The sequence below is a fragment of the Pelodiscus sinensis genome, chromosome 6 (assembly GCF_049634645.1).
Source record: "Pelodiscus sinensis isolate JC-2024 chromosome 6, ASM4963464v1, whole genome shotgun sequence".
NCBI classification, from domain to species: domain Eukaryota; kingdom Metazoa; phylum Chordata; order Testudines; family Trionychidae; genus Pelodiscus; species Pelodiscus sinensis.
This window is the reverse complement of record NC_134716.1, coordinates 87,347,836-87,369,228: the sequence shown is the minus strand read 5'-3', so window position 1 is coordinate 87,369,228 and position 21,393 is coordinate 87,347,836. Positions and strand designations below refer to the sequence as shown.

The 21,393-nt window shown below is 37.8% G+C and overlaps 2 protein-coding genes across 4 annotated transcripts in view; one reads left to right on the top strand and one right to left on the bottom strand.

Moving 5' to 3' along the window:
* The window catches only part of HOMER1 (homer scaffold protein 1), a 169,081-nt gene extending 157,845 nt beyond the window's left edge, over window positions 1-11,236 (top strand). For 2 of the 3 annotated variants that reach the window (XR_012904870.1, XR_012904871.1), the window contains exon 13: window positions 11,099-11,236. The gene's annotated coding sequence lies outside the window, so the exon portion shown is untranslated. The remainder of the gene's footprint in view (window positions 1-11,098) is intronic. The other variant, XR_012904872.1, reaches the window with a different exon arrangement.
* Window positions 8,401-21,393, bottom strand: part of JMY (junction mediating and regulatory protein, p53 cofactor) — a 146,544-nt gene continuing 133,551 nt past the window's right edge. The window contains exons 10-11 of the mRNA XM_006119180.2: window positions 18,182-18,492; window positions 8,401-13,968 (exon numbers count right to left, since the gene is read on the bottom strand). Coding sequence (XP_006119242.2) covers window positions 18,185-18,492 — 308 coding nt within the window. The 3' untranslated portion in view covers window positions 8,401-13,968; window positions 18,182-18,184. The remainder of the gene's footprint in view (window positions 13,969-18,181; window positions 18,493-21,393) is intronic.

The following is a 21,393-nucleotide window of genomic DNA, read 5'->3' as shown; positions in this document are numbered from 1 at the left end:
TGTAAGTGTGAAACTGATAGTTCCTTCCTAAGTGGAGTACTTTGCATTTGTCCTTCGTAAACTTTATCCCATTTACCGCAGGTTGTTTCTCCAGTTTGTCCAGATCAATTTGAATTATGACTATCCTCCAAATCAGTTGCATCTTCTCCGAGCTTGGTATCATCTGCATACAGGGCTGGACTGAGGCATGGGCGAGCTAGGCAGCTGCCCAGGGCGCCAACTGATGGAGGGCACCTGATGGCAGCTGTAAGGGGCGTGTGGCATCCCTTACAGCTGCCATCAGGCGCTGCGCACCTGGTTCCCACAGCGCCGGCCCTGGCCAGCAGTGCCCTTCTCCCCACGGCCGCAAGGCCCAGCCTGTGTGCCCCAGAGGTGGGCTCGGGCTGGTCTTGTCTTCATGTTTAATAATTGTACTCTCTGTGCCATAATCTAAATTGTTGGTGAAAATATTGAACAGAAGCGGTCCCAAAACAGACCCCAGTGGAACCCCACTTGTTATGCCCTTCCAGCAGAAATGTGAACTGTTAAACTACTCTTTGAGAACAGTTATCCAGCCAGTTATGCACCCATCTCATAGTAGCCCCATCTAAGTTGTTTGCCTACTGTATTGATAAGATGGTCATTTGAAACTGTATCAAATGCCTTACTAAAGTCTAAGTATGCCATGTCCGCCACTTCTCCTTTATCCACAAAACTTGTTATTCTATCACAGAAAGCTATCAGATTGGTTTGGCGTGATTTGTTCTTTACAAAACCATGCTGGCTGTTACCTCTCACCTTGTTTTCTTCCAGATGTTTGCAGATTATCTTTCCTGACACAGAAGTTCAACTAACTGGTCTGTAGTTTCCTGGGTTCTTATTCCCCTTTTTATCAATGGGCACTATATTTGCCCTTTTCCAGTCTTCTGGAATCTTTCCCAACTTCCATGATTTTTCAGAGATAACTAAACGCTCAGATACCTCCTATCAGCTCCCTGAGTATTCTAGGATGTATTTCATCAGGCCCTGAAGACATCTAACTTTTCTAAGTAATTTTTAACTTGTTTTTTTTTTAAAAATGTTAACTTCTAAACCTACCCCATCTCACTAGCATTCACTATTCGGCTTCATCAGACTTCTTGGTGAACACCGAAACAAGTCATTAAGTACCTCTGCCATTTCCAAGTTTCCTGTTATCGTTTTTCCCTCTTCACTGATCATCCATGCCTGACCACCTCATCCCCCCACATTGCCTTCTTGCACGCACACACACACACACACACCCCACAGCCATACAATGTGTCTCAGAGAGTCCACCAGATGGCCTCCTATAGCATAGCTGTCCGGAGCCTCTGAGAAATGGCTGGAGGATGCTTTTTCAGAATAGGAAGAAGGGCTGCAAGGGGAAGCTATACCTCCAGCAAACTTCTTACCTCTACCAAATGAGACTTTCCCACCCCCATCACTAGGTGATTTTAATAACTTTCAGGATCTTGCCAAGAGGGTTGCAGATGAGCAGCAGATTCTTACAGGGAGATAAACATCACAAGTTGGGGATATTCTGCACACCACCACCTCATCCAGAATTGCCCTCCCAGTTAATGAGGTGATTCTAGAACCTACCAAAGTTGTCCCTAGTAACAGAACCAACCAACCAAAAATGACAAAACAAAAAACTCCACATCCCTCAAAGTGGCACATTTGAAGTCAAACTCCAACATTGTGGATGTGATTGATGCAGAAAGCAAACGTCATCATGACACCACCATACGATCGAGTTTGATACAATGGAATACTTGTCAGTGACAAAGCTGTTTAGAATTGCAAATTGCCAAATAAGATTTTATTACTTGTGGGAAAAGGTGTTTCTGGAATATTTACCAGAGACCAAAAAGTAGCAATTTCATACCCTCCTTAAAGAAGATCAATTCATAACCAGATTGGTTGCTAGAGACAACACTGTATGCGGCTGATGCAGCGGCCTGTCTGGTCTTCATGATAATGGTACTCAGGAGGGCTTTTTGACTACACCTTTTTGATTTGCCCAAGGAGATGCAGAAAACTTCCTGTTTGATGGGCCCAAACACTTCACGGAATAGAAGATTCTTCTTCCCACACTTGGATTCCTGGACCATACTACACTCCCTAGGAATCTACTCTGCAAGGCAGAAAAGAGGATCTCTGTGTCTCAGCCACACCATACCCACCATCTCAGCACTGTGATGAGCTATATGGTAAGAGGACCAGGACTCAAATATGGAAGCAGTTTGCTGCTCATCCCAATCTGCTGTCTTTCAAGCCACCATAGAAACCTAGGGCTGGAAGTGACCTCAGGAGGTCATTGAATCCAGCCCCCTGCACAAGCAGGACCAACCCCAACTAAATCATCCTAGCCAGATCTTTGTCAAGCTGGGGCTTAAAAAAACCTCTAGAGCTGCAGATTCCACCACCTCCCTAGGTAACCCATTTCATTCCATTCTCAGGTAACCCATTCCTCTTCTAAGCACTTCTCATGGTTCAGGCCCTCGACTGCTCAGTTACATCTTGCAGTGTCAGCTGCCACCTACACACTTGCCACATCCCCTCAGAAATTTCCTGGCCCTATTTCACAGCAATTATATCACCTGCAGCATGCGGGTTTCTGGATTTTTTTTCGAAGAGCTATGACATTCAATTAATGTTCCTTCCCCATTCCAACCCTTCTTCCCTGCCCCACTTCAGGGACTCTTCCCCTGAGAACCTACTTTATCAGGAAATGCATCAGTATTTATGCCAGTGGACTACTGCAGGAGCTGCCGGGGAGGGTGCGTGGGGCGGTTACTGCCATTATTTCCTGATTTTAGAAGTGAAAAGAAGTTGGAGTCCTATTCTAGCTCTAAGGGCATTAAACAAATACAGGAAGGCACAGGTGTTCAAGCTGGTTGTGCTGGCAGCCATTATTCCAGTTTTAGAGTGATGAGATTTCCTAGTTTACCTATTGGTCAAGACCATTATCAGTACAGACTACTCCACCCAAGCAGTTATTCTGAGTTTCTCCTCATTGAACCGAAACACCAACTCCCATACAGCTATTGTCATTCTTAGAGCCACCCTTAAAAGCAGCACAGAAACTCACTACAGTGGGACAGATGTCTTTCAAATAGGCTGAGCTCACCTAACACAACCACAAGGTTCAGGGCAAATCGCTCCAAAAGCATGGCATGAAGGGTCACTTCTGTGGAAGAAGTAAGTGCCGGCAGTAATGCCTGCATGCACTTTCTGCCTTTCATCAAGAAAATCCACATGAAGATCATGATGCACTTAATATGCCCTATATTTTACATAAATTATCAAGAGGGTGCCAGATCTTCCTCCCTCTTCAAGGAAGTACTTAGATAGCTGGGATGAGCACACTGTGAAGGATGTACCACTTCCAAAGTCTATCTACCAAGGATCCAGAACGTGACAGCCAACAGTTTGTTTGAATTTGTCACAAATTACTATCATGAGTGGGAACTAAACTCAGGTGCTTTGACACACATTCACCCTTTGGGGAACCTGTACTAGAGATCTCTTTGCTATTTTATCTGAACAAGAAATGTCCCCATTATTGGGCCTGCCCAGGGAACAGTTACTGAGAGGTGCCCTGAACCTCCCATGGCACAGGGACACCTCATGTATCTTTTTCCCATTTTCTATCCATGGCCCTGTTGAAAATTCAACAAGATAATGCGAGAGTTATTTTGCTTGCCCCTTTTGGCCAAGGCAGGTCAGATGCTCTTACCTGACACAGCTGGCAATATATCCTTCTGTTCCTCCTCAGCTCATTCCTCACCTGATCTCTCAAAACGGTGGCCTGCTCCTTTACCGTATCTCAGAGTGTGGGGGAGTCACCAAGCCCTGCACCCCCATCCGCAGTCAGATGTGAGACTCAGCCAGCAAGAAGGTTTATTAGTTGAGAGGGATACAGTGTAACACAGATTTGTTGTTAACAAGAACTAGGAGCAGTCAAATCCAACTTGAAGCAGGGAGGCCCAGAGCCAGCAGTCTGAGCCCCCTCCCTGCATTCTCCCCCAACCCAGAGTAACTCTCACACTCAGCAACAGGTCCCAGCCCTCCAGGCAGCCCCTCCCCCTCCTTTGTTCAGATTCCCAGGCAAGGTGTTGCCTGGTTGCTCCCCCCATCTATGCTCAGGTTACCAGACAGCCTGAGCTATTGTTGTGTTCGTGCTAAGATGGGGTAGCCTCCCTCAGTGAGAGCTACACCCAACCTTCCCATTCCCATCCAGGTACCTGTCCAGCACCCAGGGAAACTTGAGGCATACACAGAGTTGCAACAGAATAGTACACGGACAGTAGGAATCACACACAACAAAGCAAACAGAGCTAACATAATCCCCACTACATCACACCCCAACCTATGAGTCCTGCACCTGCAAGTGTGGCTTTCTTAATTCCCAAGCCTAAAGGCAGAATGCTCTGATAAGCTAAAAGATGTGTTGCTACACAGCCAAAGTTGACTATGCTACATACTTTCCTATAAATTGGAAATCATTCCAAGTTGTTATTCTAAACATAGACCCAACCTCATCTTCCCTCTCTTGGATTTTATATTATACTTTAAAACCTGAAGATATCAAAACTCTTACTTAACTCCATTAAGGTACATCTTGCAGTGAAAACATCCTTCAACCAGCAGGTAAATTCAGTGTTTGCTGATGCGTAGCTACCTTAAGGATACCGGTAATCTCTTCCCATGGGTGACACCACCCACTTCAGCCTAGGATCTTAACCTAGTTCTCAGGGCTTTTGAGTCTATGGCAACTTGCTGTCTAGCACATATGTCCATGAAGATAGAGGTACAAGAGATGGTTAATTTCTAATGCTGCCATCTCAAGTAGGCACACAGGTGAAATACTACCCTGGTGGCACACTCACCATTCTGAACCTTTTTAAAGAAAGCAACTCTAAGGCCATATCTCAAGTTTGTCTCTACTGTCTCTTCATTTTCCATGTGAATTAACAGATCCATCTCATTGGTTTTTCCCCAAAACCACTTTGAGACAAACACACAGCATATGCAGAATCATCTCCATGTTGTCACAAAGTCTATCTAAATGGGTCTCTGGTTGTGTAAATCACTGTTATCAAGGACAAATTGTGCTTCCAGCCAGAGTCCACATACACTCCATGAGGTCAGTTTCTACCTCGGGTCACATTCCTTACAGACATTCTTATCTCAATCTGTAGAGCAGTAAATTGGGCCTCTGCCCACATACTCACATAACATGGTTATCACCAAACATTCAGCCCCCAATGCCATCTTTAACCATAGTATTCTATATAGTAGCAGACTCTACTCCAAAAAGTGAATATAGCTAGGCTGCTTGGAAATAGTGACCATATTATAATAAAATTTAACATCCTGTGGTGGGAAAAACATCACAGCAGCGGCATTTTATTTCAGAAAGGGGAACTACATAAAAATGAGGAATTTAGTTGAACAGAAATTAAAAGGTACCGTGCCAAAAGTAAAATCCCTGCAAGCTGCATGGGAACTTTTCAAAGACACAATCATAAAGGCCCAACTTAAATGTATACCCCATATTTAAAAAAAAATACAGTAAGGGAACCAAAAAACTGCCACTGTGGCTTGGCTTAACCAAGTAAAAGCAGCAGTGACAGATAAAGACATCTTTTTAAAAGTGGAAGTTAAATCCTAGTGAGGAAAATAGAAAGGAGCATACATTCTGTCTGATGAAGTGTAAAAATATAAGAAGGAAGGCCAAAAAGGAATTTGAAGAACAGCTAGCAAAGAATTAAAAAAGGAATAACAAAACTATTTAAGTACATCATAAGCAGGAAGCCTGCAGACAACCAGTGGGGCCAATGGACGACTGAGATGCTCAAGGACGATAAGGCCATTACTAAGAAATTAAATGAATTTTTGAACTGTGGTTTGTAACCTATCTTTTAAAACATTTTCAGTACCAAATGACTGGAAGCTAGCTAATGTGATGCTAATCTTTAAAAAGGGCTCCAGAGGTGATCCTGGCAATTACCTCTAGATCCAGGTACTGGGCAAATTAGTTGAAATTATAGTAAAGAATAGAGCTTTCAGACACACAGATGAGCATAATTTATTGGAAAAAAAAAGTCAACTAGTCTACTGGAATTCTTTCAGGGCCTCAACAAGGGGGATCCAGTGGCTATATTTGTACTCAGATTTCCAGAGACCTTTTGGCAAGATCCCTCACCAAAGGCTCTTAAGAGAGTTGTCAGTCCATGATGGGACCTCCCCTCTTATCCCATGACAACTGGTTAAAAGACCGGAAACAAAGGATAGGGATAAATGGTCAGTTTTCAGAATGGAGCGGTAATTAGTGGTGGCCTGAAGGGGTCTGTATTTGCACCAGTCCAATTCAACATAGGTGGTCTGGAAAAAGGGCTAAACAGTGAGGTGGCACAATTTGCAGATGATACTAAACTGCTCAAGATAGTTAAGACAGTGAAGAGCTTCAATATCATCTCACAAAACTAGGAAATAGGCAACAAAATGGCAAATGAATTTTAATGTTGATAAATGCAAAGTAATGTTATATTGGAAAACAGAATTCCAATTATACGTACAAATTGATGGGGAGTAAATTATTACAACTCAAGAGAGAGAAGTCTTGGAGTCATTGTGGATATTTCTCTGAAAACATCCAATCACTGTGCAGCAGAAGTCAAAAAAAGCAAACAATGTTAGGAATCAAAAAAGGGATAGAAAATATCGTATTGCCTCACTATAAATCCATGGCATGCCCACATCTTGAATACTGCATACAGATATCTTAGCATTGGGAAAAGTTCAGAAAAAGACAAAAATGATTAGGGGTTTAGAATGACTGCGGTATGAAGAGAGATTAAAAAGTCTCTTTTCTAAGTTGAAGAGTCCTAGTCTAAGGGAGGACACAATGGATGTCTATAAAACCGTGACTATGTGGAGAAAGTGAAGAAGGTAAAGCTATTTACTTGTTTCCATAACGTAAGGGCTAGGGGACCACCAAATGAAATGAATAGGTGGCAGGTTTAAAATAAAAGGAAGTACTTCATGCAGTGCACAACCTGTAGAACTCCTCACCAGAGGATGTTTGAAGGCCAGAACTTTAACCGGGTTCTAAAAGAACTAGATACATTAATGGAAGATAAGTCCATTAATGGACCTATTAACCAGGATGGATGGAAATGGTGATCTTAGCCTCTGTTTGTCAGAAACTGGGAATGGGTGACAGGGAAGGGATCTTAATGATTATCTGTTGTTCATTGCCCCTGGGGGCACCTAGCATTGGCCTCTGTTGGAAGACAGAATACTAGGCTAGATGGACCTTTGGTCTGACCCAGTATGGCCATTCTTATGAGAGCAAATGCATGGGCTCAATGAGCACTGCTACCAAAAATCTCCAGTTAGAGGTGCATATACACCTACAGTGGAGCAATCATAGGGAACACACGTTTCAAAGAACCATTGTTACTGCACAAGGTAAGTAACTTCCTTTTCTCTTTGAAAATGTTATCAATATAATCTATTTCTGGTTCCAAGCTAAAAAAAAAAATCCTTCCTTCCCCCACCAGAAAACAAATGGGTGAATCTTTTCAAAGCAAACATAAGAGTATTTTGTACATACAGTGCTATATTTAGGCTGCCTGACTTTCCACTAGTCTATAAGATACCTAAGCGCTCACATGCATTGTCAGAAAAATTTTAAATCATGCCAAAACCACAAACTTCAATTTAATGTAAGCATTACATTAGTAGATGCTGTGGACGAAATGATCAGATTGTCATAACATGCACAAAAAGGTTAAATTAATGTTACATAGGTATTCTAAATTTTTAGAATTTCCCAACATTTGAGTGCTTGACCTTGCAATCTGTATAACTCTTAATGCAGAATTATTTTTTGTAACAATTAAGAGAATGACAAAGACACGAGAGAGAAGTAGTCAGTCTACTAATTTGGAAGGAGTCAATATGCATAATATAGCATCTTGGCTGGTTTGGGAAGATTATATTGTGCAGTAAGCAAAGGCAACCTGTATAGAAATCACAAATTGTGTCTATCTTAATTCTAATTCCAGGTCTTTTTAAACCAAGTAATTGCAGCTGGAAGCTTGTTCTGGTTTCACTGCAAGATGTAGATGCTCCCTGGTTCCATAAAGGCATGAAAAAATATAAATGCAGAATTTTTCAGTTTACCATTAATAAGTATCCACTGATGCAATGGTGGAGTGATAATACAAGCACTCAGGAATTTAGCATCTCAGCTAAACTTTACCATTATCAGAGATGAATGTGATAGAAAAGGAAGGCTAATGGTAAATAAGAGTAAATGTTATCTGAGGAACCAAACTGTGTTGATTTGATTTAAAAAGTGGAAGAGACAAACCGTGGATAAAATTGTGTTCAAATAAATATCCTTTATTAAAGAATCATTTTTAAGCACCAAAACTGTGAGTATGTTGTTACATTGAATGTACAAGGAAAAAGGTGATTTCAGTCTGTGTACAGGTTTAACTATGAAGTCATGATAGTAAAAACATGAACTACATAAATAATAATTACAGAAAAGCTACACTAAAGAAAGAGCAAAAAGCAAACAGTCAAACCAGTATTTTTTTTAAGTTTTCTGGGGAATGTCTACACTGCATTCCACTTTCAAGAGAGAAATGCAAATACAGCTGAGTGAAATTGCAAATGAAGTGCAAATTTACAAATCTCACGCTTCGTTTGCATAATGGCATCTGGGCACTTTTTCAAAATACCCTATTTTGAAAAAAAGCTATCTAGATGGTGTTATTTTGAAAAAAAGCCTTCTTTCGAAATAACCCTTAAACCTAATTTTTTTAAGGAGTAAGGATTATTTCAAAAGGAGGATCTTTTCTTAAATAAACTGGTCTAGATGACATTTTTTTCGAAATAGGGTATTTCGAAAAAGCACCTGGATGCCATTATGCAAATGAAGCATGAGATTAGTAAATTCATGCTTCATTTGCAATTTCACTTAGCTGCATTTGCATTCCTCTCTTGAAAGAGGAATGCAGTGTAGACATACCCTTGATATTGCTGGAAATGCTCACTTAATTTTTACACTTGTTGCTTAATACTTTAGAACACTGAGCATTTTTAGGTATTGTAAATTTGCAGGAACAGTTTTATAATACAATGTGTATTTAAAATATCCATTTAAATAATTGTTTTTTAAAGACTGTCTTAAAGCCAAGCACGATGTGCTAGTGTTTGATTCTATTTGTAATATTGCACAAAGCTAGTGGATTGTGAATCAGTTTTTCCATTTGATTATTTCTCACTTAACCAGGCTAGAAAGTGTCACTTTCATTAACCCTTTATTCATGCATCCCTGTAGTGTTCTGCATTTCACCAACTTCATGGCTCAGCACTTACAAGTATGTAAGATAACTTGTGAAGTAGGCAGCAACCATAAAAACATGTTGGAGTGGTCACAGTGAGGCTGTCCCTATTCACATCTCGCCCCAGTTCATGAAAGTGAAAAGTATCTTTCAAGGGTTGTGAAGACTTGAAAATCAAGCCGTTCCAGCAGTGAATTAAATTGCTGTGGAAACTGAATTATCAAGCAGAACTTGGATAAAAATCAAGACGACTTATTTAAAAACAAATTTTGGTATTGTGCTTTGTATATTTGGGCACCTTACCTACTGAGACAATGAGCCATATGTTCCCAGTCAAGGTTTCTCTTTTAGCAGATAGCTAAGATCAAGCCAGTGGCTATCCAATACAGACAGTGTTTCCTCATTCACATAATTATAGGTCAAATAAAGCCACTAATTTGTCATATTATGTTTAAAAATGGAACATCTGAGCATTTACATGGAGGAATGGAAGGAAGACCAGATCGGTAATATCATGAGGCCCAAGGGCAGGTCTTAGGAGGTGTAAATTACAATAAAGTTCTTTGAATTCCAAGATGTAGATTCACCATTGTCAAAGCCAGAAATTTTGGACAAAGTCATCATTGAATGGGCAGTGCAAAGAATAATATATAACATAACAACACTCACCCCAAAATACATTGGCATACTCAGCCCCTTCCTAAAAATTGTAACATTTAATACATGATGTTTTAGGCAACAAATAAAATTAATTTTGTAGGAAAAATTTAAATTATAGTATAGTTATATGATTAAAATAGCCACTGCTGAATTTTACACAGCATTAGATAGCAGTGCAGGTCAATGTGCTTCACTGTACAAAAGAGCACTTTTTAGAATAAACCTGTTGTCCTATATATTCCAATAGCATTCAATAAATGCAACATGCTTTCTCAGTAAGGTGCTTACAGCTCTTACTGCTTCTCTCTTAGCAATGAGCCTTCTTGTCTGTAACATATTGATTTGCTAACATTATGCATAATATCTTGCTTCATGCTTATGGGATCATTACCAGAAATAACACAAGAAAGTAAGTATATAAGCATTACAATGAAAACGTCTGTTTAAACTGCAAGTAACCTTAATTTACAATTTCAGTCTTTGAATTCAGTGCAACAAAAGGAATAAAAGATAACATTAACTAATGAGAGTTTCTGCTTCCTCATCTCAACTGGTTACACATTTCAATAATGAACTGCTCATAGTTTGATTTAACAGAATATAATGCTGAAAGTGAAAGTGATTCTGTACAAAGAATTTGATGAAGTCTATTGAATCCAAAATCCCTGACGCAGCCATTGAACACAGTATCAGATTAAGTTAACTTATTTTACAGATATCTGTTGTAGAATACAAGCTGCTAAACTTAAGAAATATTAAAAAATAGCATTAGAGAAAAACAAAACTTTCATCTATTCTAAAAAGTAAATCAAACAAAATATGCAAACATAAGAAAGTAAAGAACATTAGTCATTTTAATGGATTTTGGGACCACTGTGAGGAAGATACAGAAATTCAAATAAATGTTAATCCCATTCCTGATAAAAAAAACAATATTGCTGTTTATCTTTCATTTATTGTTGCTCTACTAGAAATAAACCATTTTAATTCCTTTTTCTCTCTGATAAATTTTCAGTCCCCAAAATTACGGTATGTACTCATGTTTCCTGAATTTATATGTATTTCAGATTGGGAAATTCCAATTACTTCAGTGGACTTTTCCCTAACCGTTCTATTGAATAAACAAGCAAGTTTTCCTGGCATATAGCATGCACTGTTGATGAACTGCAACCATGAAGAGCAAATACTGACAATTTCTAGTGGTCATTTTATGTGCAAACTTTTTTTCCCCTCTTGCATACATGTAAGTATAAATGCCATCTCCATAGTGATGTTTGTCATGGTCTCTCAAGTAGAGTTGTTCAATAAACCTGCTGTCAATTACAGATGTGCCAAAGTAGCAAGGATTGATAAAATTTCTGTAACTCTTGTGAAAGTAATTGGACTTTCCCCATATAACTTCTATTGCAATACCAGTATAAATCCGCATAGAAAAGCCTTGGAAGTGTTTTTATGCATGGAGTTATAAATTACTACGTGAATAATTTTTATATCTTAAATTGGAGAATTGTTTGAAAAGGTGACATCCAGTGACTACTTTAAAGTTGGAGTTTGAATTTGATATAAACTGTTATGCTCAGCATAGCAGCTCTCTTTTGGGTGTATGTACATAAAATATGATATTCCTATGAATAAATAATGCATACAAAGTCAGTCAGGTATCGAATATTTTAACTAAGTATAAATGTAGCAAGGACAGGTTTATTTTTAATCATGAACAAGTTTTCAAGGCAAAGTTGACAAATATGTAGATAAATCTGAGAACTATAGTACAGCACAATGCAGAGCTATTTAAACAGATCCCTATATAAAGATAAATTTGTGGATAAGTTTAGTGCAAGGGGCAGGAACATTATTCCTGTTTTCAAAGTACAGTTTCTCTCAACTCAAGTTTTGCCAGTGTTATATGCACCCTGTACACTTTTGTTTCTTAAAGCAAGAAAAACTGGACATATTTGATGTCACTTTGTTGTTGGTCTAACACTCATATAATATCCTAACTTGCAAATATGTGTTTTATACTATAGCTAAAAATTCATACACTGGACCCCATTTGTACTGATGCCCGTACATACACCAAAGGCACACAAACTACTTACATTTATTATCTATGCTAAATGATTACACATAGTAAATTTTGAAATGATAAATGTAAAAACATAGACGTAATTTGGGAATAAACTTGAACTGTTAGGTCCTTGACAAGTTAATGATAGATATGTCATAGAACTGATGCTATGTCCACATAAAATGATGCCCTGAAAGCAGATACCAGGTACAGAACTGGTGGTATCGCTGAAAAATGTTGCTTATAAACATTCATTTTGAAAATGAATCACTAAAGGCAAAAAGCTCAAGAAGAATGCCTATTAGTGTCAAGTACAGAGTGGCAAATTATCTTTCAAAACATGAGAGATCTTTATTATTTCAGACAATAATTGCAGAACAGTTTCCAAGATCTGAGGTTCATTCTGGTAATAACACCTATTGCCAAGACAGGTATTCTTGCTCTCAACTATTTTAAAAGAACTGTTATAAAAGTTGAGACTATGTGCTCCATTACACAACAGTTGCAATTCATTAATCTGCTTCTAAATGAAAATAAATCCTTCTTAAAATGAGTAATAAAAATTTTATAAAGGAAAAGGGTTAAAGTGGGTCTCAGTATATATTTAATAAAACAAACACTGGTCGAGACTTTCATATAACTGGAGTGTCAAATAATATACATTATAAAGAGCTTTGAACATGATACAAGATTACTTAAACCTGTGTAAGATGTACCTTTAAGTACGCTGGCATTATAAAACTAGCTGCCTGCAGCTATTAGTCATGCAATTTAAGATTATTTCTTTAAGTTCTTCCTGTACTGAAGACTGTACCCTCCTCCTTTAGAACCACATACAGCCAACAAGTGTAGTTTTCAGATGAACAGCTTTGATGTATAATTTTTTATAGCCACTAAAGGAAATACTAACTACTAACAGAGAAGCATAACTTTTGTAACTAGTGTTAATGTGTTTAAGTCCTGCAATCTCTTTAAAGAATCTTTAAATAAGAAAGAAAAGATTGCTCACAGTAAACAAACAAGAACAGTTCAAGCTAACAAAACAATTTTAAGTATTATTAAATTACAAAATATTGCTTCTTATCACAAATTTGTATGTATGGTATAATGATTACTTCAGTTCATCTCACCTAAATACTACTGTTTAAAAAACATGGAAAATCTTGTAAAATGTAGGATTTAAGATTATATATGACCTTCTAAAAAGGTGCTATAATATGCCATGTTAAGTGTACTATGTTGTAAACACATACATCCTTAAATACATGTATTCTGTTATGGTCCTTAGACTGCACAGTCATGTGTTATTTTTCATACAAGTACACATTTCTTCGCAGTGAGAAGAACTACTAAAGAGAACTTAGTTGTATCTCTATTGCAATTTTAGCCATTGTGGTACAACCATTAAATTTCTTTCAAGCAGATGATATTTTCAGTGCACTGAAGAGTAGGTTTCATAGCTGTCCTGATGTTCTAACTATATCCCCCAGTAACTTTATCACTGCAGCATTCTTCCCACTTGAAATGTTCCATCACTTAACTGGCCACTAACACAAATGTAAAAAGTGCTTAAAGAATTGGAAAAACATCCTGAAGAGCCATTTCTCATTACAGTTATTAAATGTATATCTAAGCAACTTAGCTTTTTGTCCAACCTTGCACTTGTGGAATGAATAAAAAAATAACTGAAAAACAAAATCAATGTTATGTTTTTTCCACATAATCATTTGCCAAAAGAAACCTTTTTCTACTATGCAGTTGATGGTGAAAATCGCTGGATTTGAATTTTCTGAAATGAAGAGGAAGATTGATCTCCTACTGTGGGGTACTTTTTGTTGTGTTTTTCCTTACTTCACTGGCTGCTATCACCTATGTTAAAAAAAAAAAAGCAAACAAAGAATAACTGAAAAACAATTTAAATCTCAACTGTGCAAATCCTCTCCATTTAAATACATTAAGCAGCATTTTTAAACCCTGACCTAATCCCTGTGTTTTAGAGCCATCATAGTGGCTCCTACCAATCCCAACAACCGGTGTGTGGGGTATAGCCAGGCCAGCCTTCACTGTGCCCTGTAGGTGTTGTTAGCAGCCAACACAAGTTAGAGTAACAATAGGGAGATTGCACTGGCACAAGATGACAGTAGGCCAGGAAAAAAAAGTTACCCTTTCCCTGAGTTGACTGCATTCCTTGGTCTCTGTTGAGAATCTGGGGCCTTATTTTATTACAGTATTTGGCTGAAGTCATTACAAACTTCTGTTTCATGTAACATGAACACTCTAATGGACTCCCCGCCCCCTTTCCCCCCTCCTCTTCCTTTCCCCCTCCCCCCATCGCTTATTTATTTTGGAACTGGACCTTTAATAACTCCACTCATCTGAGGAAGTGTATTGTGCCCATGAAAGCTCATTATACATGTTTTGTTAGTCTTTAAGGCGCTGCTAGAATTAGTTGGTTTTTAAGTTTTTCTTTAACAGAGACTGTTCAATCATAAAATGAAATGCCCAGCTGGCTATTTTCTGAGCATCAACAATTTTCTGAGTGCCACTGCATCTTCTGCATCACTACGATTCAAATGCATGAAACTGACTCAAGTATTGTCTTGTGAGATTTAGAAATTTAGGGAAGACGTCAATGGAAAAATATTATGAAGCAATAAAACAATTTTAATTTTGAAAGCTAATTCTCATACCAAGTAGAACCACTATGACAGACCAGATTTAATTTTTCATGTGTTGTTTAATTCTATGTATTTATAACTATTTTTCACATTACAATTTCATCTATAGAACTTCTAAAGTAAGTTCTTAAAGTATACAAGAGTTGCTAAAATGCTTAAAATAGTGAATGGATGCCACTTTTGCCTTTCATTATGGCATAACCATAAAATTAACAGAGGATTACACTTCATGCAAGGAAGTATATATAAGTGCTTCAGAAAGTGCAAGAAGGGAAATTTTTTTTAAAGAAAGTTTGTGACTAAGTCTTATTGGAAGACAAAAAATTAATAAATGAGAAATGGAAATTTCAACTCCCCTCAAAATGAATTAGTCTTTAGGTGAATACTATATTTTAAAACTACTATAAATTCCACTTTCAAGTTTCAGTTTTACAATTTGCATGCCTTCTTTAAAAACTTGTATAAATGTTAGTTTCCCATCAAAATTAAACAAATAAAAAAAACCCATTGATACACATCCACTATACTTCCCTTCCCCCCTCCCCCCAAAAAAAACTAAATTATCAATTTTCCAGGAAACAAGTATTCACAGTTTTGCCATTATTCTTCTAAGGAGGAGACGCATTCAAAATCAACTAAAGGGACATCTTTCTACTGAGTCAGCTTAGATTTTATTCCAATTTACCAAATTTTCTTAGTCATGGTCAAGTTTTTTAAATTGTATTGCCCTCAGACCACAGATATAAAGGGAGATCCCTTAAACTTGTAGTCATTTACTCATTTTTCTCCCTTTTAGTTCCTTTTTTAAAAACCATGAACTGGATTAATTTAAAGATACTTTCTGTATCTCAAACAAACTATCTGATTTAGCCTTCAAGCTTGAGGAATTAATGTGTAAGATTTAGTTTATGCAGATTTAAGTGAAGATAATGGTTTGATAATATCTGTAAGTATACAATGTATGCCCATTAACAGTATAAAATACCTTTCTGTAATGCATTTTGCCCCAGAAATGTAATTTTAATCAATAATGTCATTCTTTTACAGGTCTTGGCATTAAACTAATTTTCTTGTACTGGAAAACATGCTCTGAAATTTCTGCAGTAGACCATTATTTAAAGTACTGTGCAATTAATTCTGTTAATTTATACATTCATAAAGTAGGGTCATGTCTGTGAAAACAGTAATTCAATAGAATGGCTTAAACATCTTTCTGTCTATTGCTCTTGCAATAAGATTGTTTTATACAATTCCTCAGCATAGCATAGCTTTTATAATTTTTTTTAAACTAGGGATGTAAAATCCCAGTTAATCAGTTAACTGTTAACAGTTATGGTGATGCTTATCCATTAATTAGTTAATCTAACATCCCTACTCTAAACACCAGCCATTACAAATCTATCCAAAAAATGTTATACAATTATATCCCTCAATTATTTTTATGGTCAGTGTCGTGGGGAGTAAAATGCAAAATACCAAATGGTGTGTAAATCTGGAGTCTAAATTCCAAACTATTCTGCATCTTCAACTTACTACTTTCAATAGAAGTTAAAAAAATCTATGTCAGGACTGTGTCCTTAACAAGGGAAAAAGATCATAAAATACAGTCTCATTGTGAGAGTATTTAAGGTTCAGATAACATTGGCCTACAAAAGATGACAACTGGTACCCTATCAATACCTCAAATTAAAAAAAAAAAAAAAAGATTTTGAGGGAAGCAGTTTACATTAACCTGTTTATCAAAGGGTATTCGTCCCAAGAGGGAAAAAAATGGGGGGGGGGGGATTTCAAAAGACACAATTAGGCTTACAAAACTACTATATAAAGCCCAATCATAAAATATGTTTGGTGAAATGTCTAGGTGAGAAACAGAAGAATAAACACACTAAAAAAAGTAATTCAACCTCACACCTTTTTTATTAATGGTCATGGGAAATCTTGAGGAACCGAAACCTGCAATCGTGAACTGAATGATAGTTTTAAGGCAGGTGCCAGATTGAGTGACTAACAACTGTAGTGAGAGCAAGATAGCCCTTCAGATGATACCAGCTTTTGACTAGGCATTCCACCAGCATGCAAGTATATCTGCACCTCTGGGTTAAAATGGTTTCACACTTTTTATCAATAAAGCTAGATCAGGAGAAATACAGTAAAAACAAACAAATGTGATCAATTAGTACGTGTCTCTGTCTCGTGCAAACTCTACCAATGAGAAGGGAAGAAGGTAACTGACTGTTTTTCTAAAATTTAGAATAGGATATTAAATTGACAGTACAATTTATTTAATGGCTTTAATTTAATAAACTTGTAATCACAGTAAAATACTATAGGTTGTTTTGCTTTATAATAGCTGTGGTACTTGTACTAAATGTTGTTTCCCAGCTGTGGCAGTGTCTGAAAAGTTCTCAATACATAGTAATGCATTACTGCTTAATATTTAATACACAGATTGGGTATTTTTGCTACCACAATATGTGGGTTGAATGTAATATGTATTATTTATTTCCTTTAACCAATTATAAATCTTCTGAGTGTCCATTTTAAACAAGTTTTTGAAATAATTTCTTTAGAGACCCGTGTACCCTTCTCTTTGATTTGGATTTACCAATTTACTTACAAGTATGTTTATTTTAACCTTTTCTTTATATTTAAATATGACCATCTCCCATCAGCATATCTGCTGCAAAAATACAACACACTCAGTCCAGTTCATAGGAGCAACACAAAAGAATCCATGTCTTTAGGTTACCACACCATCTTAATGTTGAAAACTTAGGTCCTTTGGCTATTTCTGCATGTTCTGATCTGAATTTACGGAAACTAGCCATCTTAAGTCAGTATTTGTATTGTATCTAACTACAATACCTGTAAATTTGTGGAATATTTTATTAACAGTAAAAGTCTAAATTATACTGGTTTATGGTTTAGGAATCTATCAAAAAGCCAGCCACCCAGGGTAACCAACAACTTCATATGCTTAGTAGTCAGATCTAATTTTTTTTTACTTGTAATTATTTAGCCTCAAGCAGGAAACACCGGATTTTTACATATTAGAAAATACTGGGATATATTCACGAGTGATTTTGTTGTTATTTCTGAAATCCCTTTTCAATCTTACAAGGTGCAGTCTCTTCAATTTACTGAAATGTAAGTTTTCTGTGAGGATAATTTTTATCACTGGTTCAGCAAAAAATGTTCACAAAAGCAACAGCCCAGAAAAAAGTTTCCCTTATTATAAGCTTAATTAACTCCCAGTTAAACGTGCATGATTCTCAGCTTGTGCATGTGCACGTTTTAACCAATTTTAGAATGATTTAGGCACAATTTAAAGTCTACTAGACTTTCTAACCCAAGCTTAGCAGGTATTCCTAAAAAGCATCAAATTTAAAATGTAGGAACTTTACAGGTTAACTTTCCCAGTCTGTGCAAGGCAAACTCTCCTCTTCATCTTCTGATTCAGGTGATGCCTCCTTAATCCTCCGCAGTGCTTCATGGATGCTCCGTGTTAAGGGGTCAGTGTCAGGCAGAATTGTAAAAGACTCTCTCAGAACATCCTTCTGTACTTTCTTCAGTTTCACCCCTTTTCTTATCTGTGCCAAGATATTATTGCTGTCATCTTCATCAGGGAAAGGAGGGAGATTTCTCTGTTCAACCTTTCTTAGATGAAAACTACCACGCTTCAAGGAAGCCAGCACCTCATCCATTGGGGAACTCACTGCAGTGAAGCAAAACACTGAGTTAGTCTTACATTTAATATATTTACACATTTCAACAGCTTCATTTTTATTTCCAATATGACTAAAGCTGGTTACCACAGCAATTTTGCATTCAAAATAGAGGGAAAACAATAAGATACTGCCCTATGATAACTGTTGGTAAGCTCTATTTTCTAATGCTGTTTTTATCTTCAAATATATTTTCCTCTATTGGAAGAAAGAAATTATATTTGTACTGTGAACACTGACTCCTGAAAACCAAGTAACATCAGCATATGATATAAAGAATGGCTACTTTGGTAGGTAAGTTTTCCTGCCTGCGAGAATCAGTTACAAAAATCAAAATACATTATGATGTCTATTTCTTGTGGCTGAAACGACAATAGTGAGCACATAACTGCCTGGACTGCATACTCTGTCTAATGAAAATACCAAAAGAGAAACTGAATTTTTAGGACAAGCTGGTTTATGTCCACTGCTTGTCTTCTACTACAAGCCATCAGGGAGTAGCAGATGTGGTCAGCTGCAGCTTCATATTTTCCCTCACCTCCAATCTGAAAGGTGGCATATGGGCCAGTGGATTTGCATAGAATTATCCCCAGGCTACTCAAACCTTCTCAAATACTTACTGCAAGCAGAGCAATTGAGCTTTAAGGCACAGAGTAAGGGGCCTTTACAGTCTACCTGCAGCTTTATTCCCCTGTGAAACAAACTAGTATTTCAAATGCATTTTGGTTTTGCAGAGCTACAGACTAAGAGTCCTGAATTCAGGCGTCAAAAACAAAATAAAAAGCCCAGCATAGTATTCTGAATACAACGAGAACTAGCTATGCACCTGCATGTTCATTTATCCATACTGGAGAATTTCTCCCCATTTCTCCTAAGTTTATATTTTTAAAACAACCTTTTTTACCCATTTGTGAATTTCACCCATCCTTTCTGGGTTTTGGATAAACATGAAGTTTAACCAGTAAACCAGCTGGGCAAAAGTCAACATGGTTTCTGTAAAGGGAAATCATGCCTTACTAATCTATTAGGGATCAAGGGGTTAATGAAGGTGTGGACAAGGGGGATCCAGTAGATATAGTGGACTTAGATTTCCAGAAAGCCTTTGACAAGGTCCCTCACCAAAGGCTCTTACGTAAATTAAGTTGTCATGGGATAAGAGGGAAGATCCTTTCATGGACTGAGAACTGGTTAAAAGACAGGAAACAAAGGGTAGGAATAAATGGTAAATTTTCAGAATGGAGAGGGGTAACTAGTGGTGTTCCCCAAGGGTCAGTCCTAGGGCCAATCCTATTCAACATATTCATAAATGATCTGGAAAAAGGGGTAAACAGTGAGGTGGCAAAGTTTGCAGACGATACTAAACTGCTCAAGGTAGTTAAGACCAAAGCAGACTGTGAAGAACTTCAAAAAGATCTCACCAAACTAAGTGACTGGGCAACAAAATGGCAAACGAAATTTAATGTGGATAAATGTAAAGTAATGCACATTGGAAAAAAATAACCCCAACTATACATATAATATGGAGGGGACTAATTTAGCTACAACTAATCAGGAAACAGATCTTGGGAGTCATTGTGGATAGTTCTCTGAAGATGTCCACTCCGTGTGCAGCAGCAGTCAAAAAAGCAAACAGGATGTTAGGAATCATTAAAAAAGGGACAGAATCAGACAGAGAATATCTTATTGCCCTTATATAAATATATGGTACACCCACATCTGGAATACTGCGTACAGATGTGGTCTCCATCTCAGAAAAGGTAAATTGGCATTAGAAAAGGTTCAGAGATGGGCAACTAAAATGATTAGGGGTTTGGAACAGGTCCCATATGAGGAGAGATTAAAGAGACTGGGACTTCTCAGCTTGGAAAAGAGGAGACCAACGAGGGATATGATAGAGGTATATAGAATCATGAGTGGTATGGAGAAAGTGAATAAGGAAAATTATTTACTTGTTCCCATAATATAAGAACTAGGGGCCACCAAATGAAACTAGTAGGCAGCAGGTTTAAAACAAATAAAAGGAAGTTCTTCTTCACACAGTGCATAGTCAATCTGTGGAACTCCTTGCCTGAGGAGGTTGTGAAGGCGAAGACTATAACAGAGTTTAAAAGAGAACTAGATAAATTCATGGAGGTAAAGTCCATAAATGGCTATTAGCCAGTACGGGTAAGGAATGGTGTCCCTAGCCTCTGTCAGAGGATGGAGATGGATGGCAGGAGAGAGATCAATTGATCATTACCTGTTCAATTCACTCCCTCTGGGACATCTGGCATTGGCCACTGTGGCAGACAGGATAGTGGGCTGGATGGACCTTTGATCTGACCCAATATGGCCCTTCTTATGTTCTTAATTAAGGAAGAGTACTCCAAGCCATCTGGGCTGGAGCACTCAAAATATCCGAGCGCAGCTGCAGTGGGGGCAGGAGCATTTCTGGACACCTAGATCAGCCCCCGTCTGTAGCAGGCCCCGCAGGGCAGGTGTAGCCCCCTGCTCACAGCAAGCAAGAAGCTGCTCCAGCCCCCACTGGTTAACCTTTCACATCCTTAGTACATATGCTATTTCAAGGCCTTCTCTGGCACAGCGATTGTAAATATCATCCAGTTCACTTTCAACCCATATCTGGGGCACTATTAATGTTGTGTTCAATGGTTGGCATGGTCTCTTTGCAGTCAGAAAAAGGAAGTCTTTGATTTTGTACTTGTGCATTAAGAGTAGTGGCCCCTTTCTTGTTTTGTTCAGATGTGCTCCAGTGCAATCCAAAATCTATATGGGAGGTGAAAATACAGTGGCTTGTTGATTCAGTAATGACATGCTTGTTTGGAATGGTATATGAGGTCCCATCATTCCCTGGTCAGATCTAGACACACAAGATGGTCATATGTGATCCATAG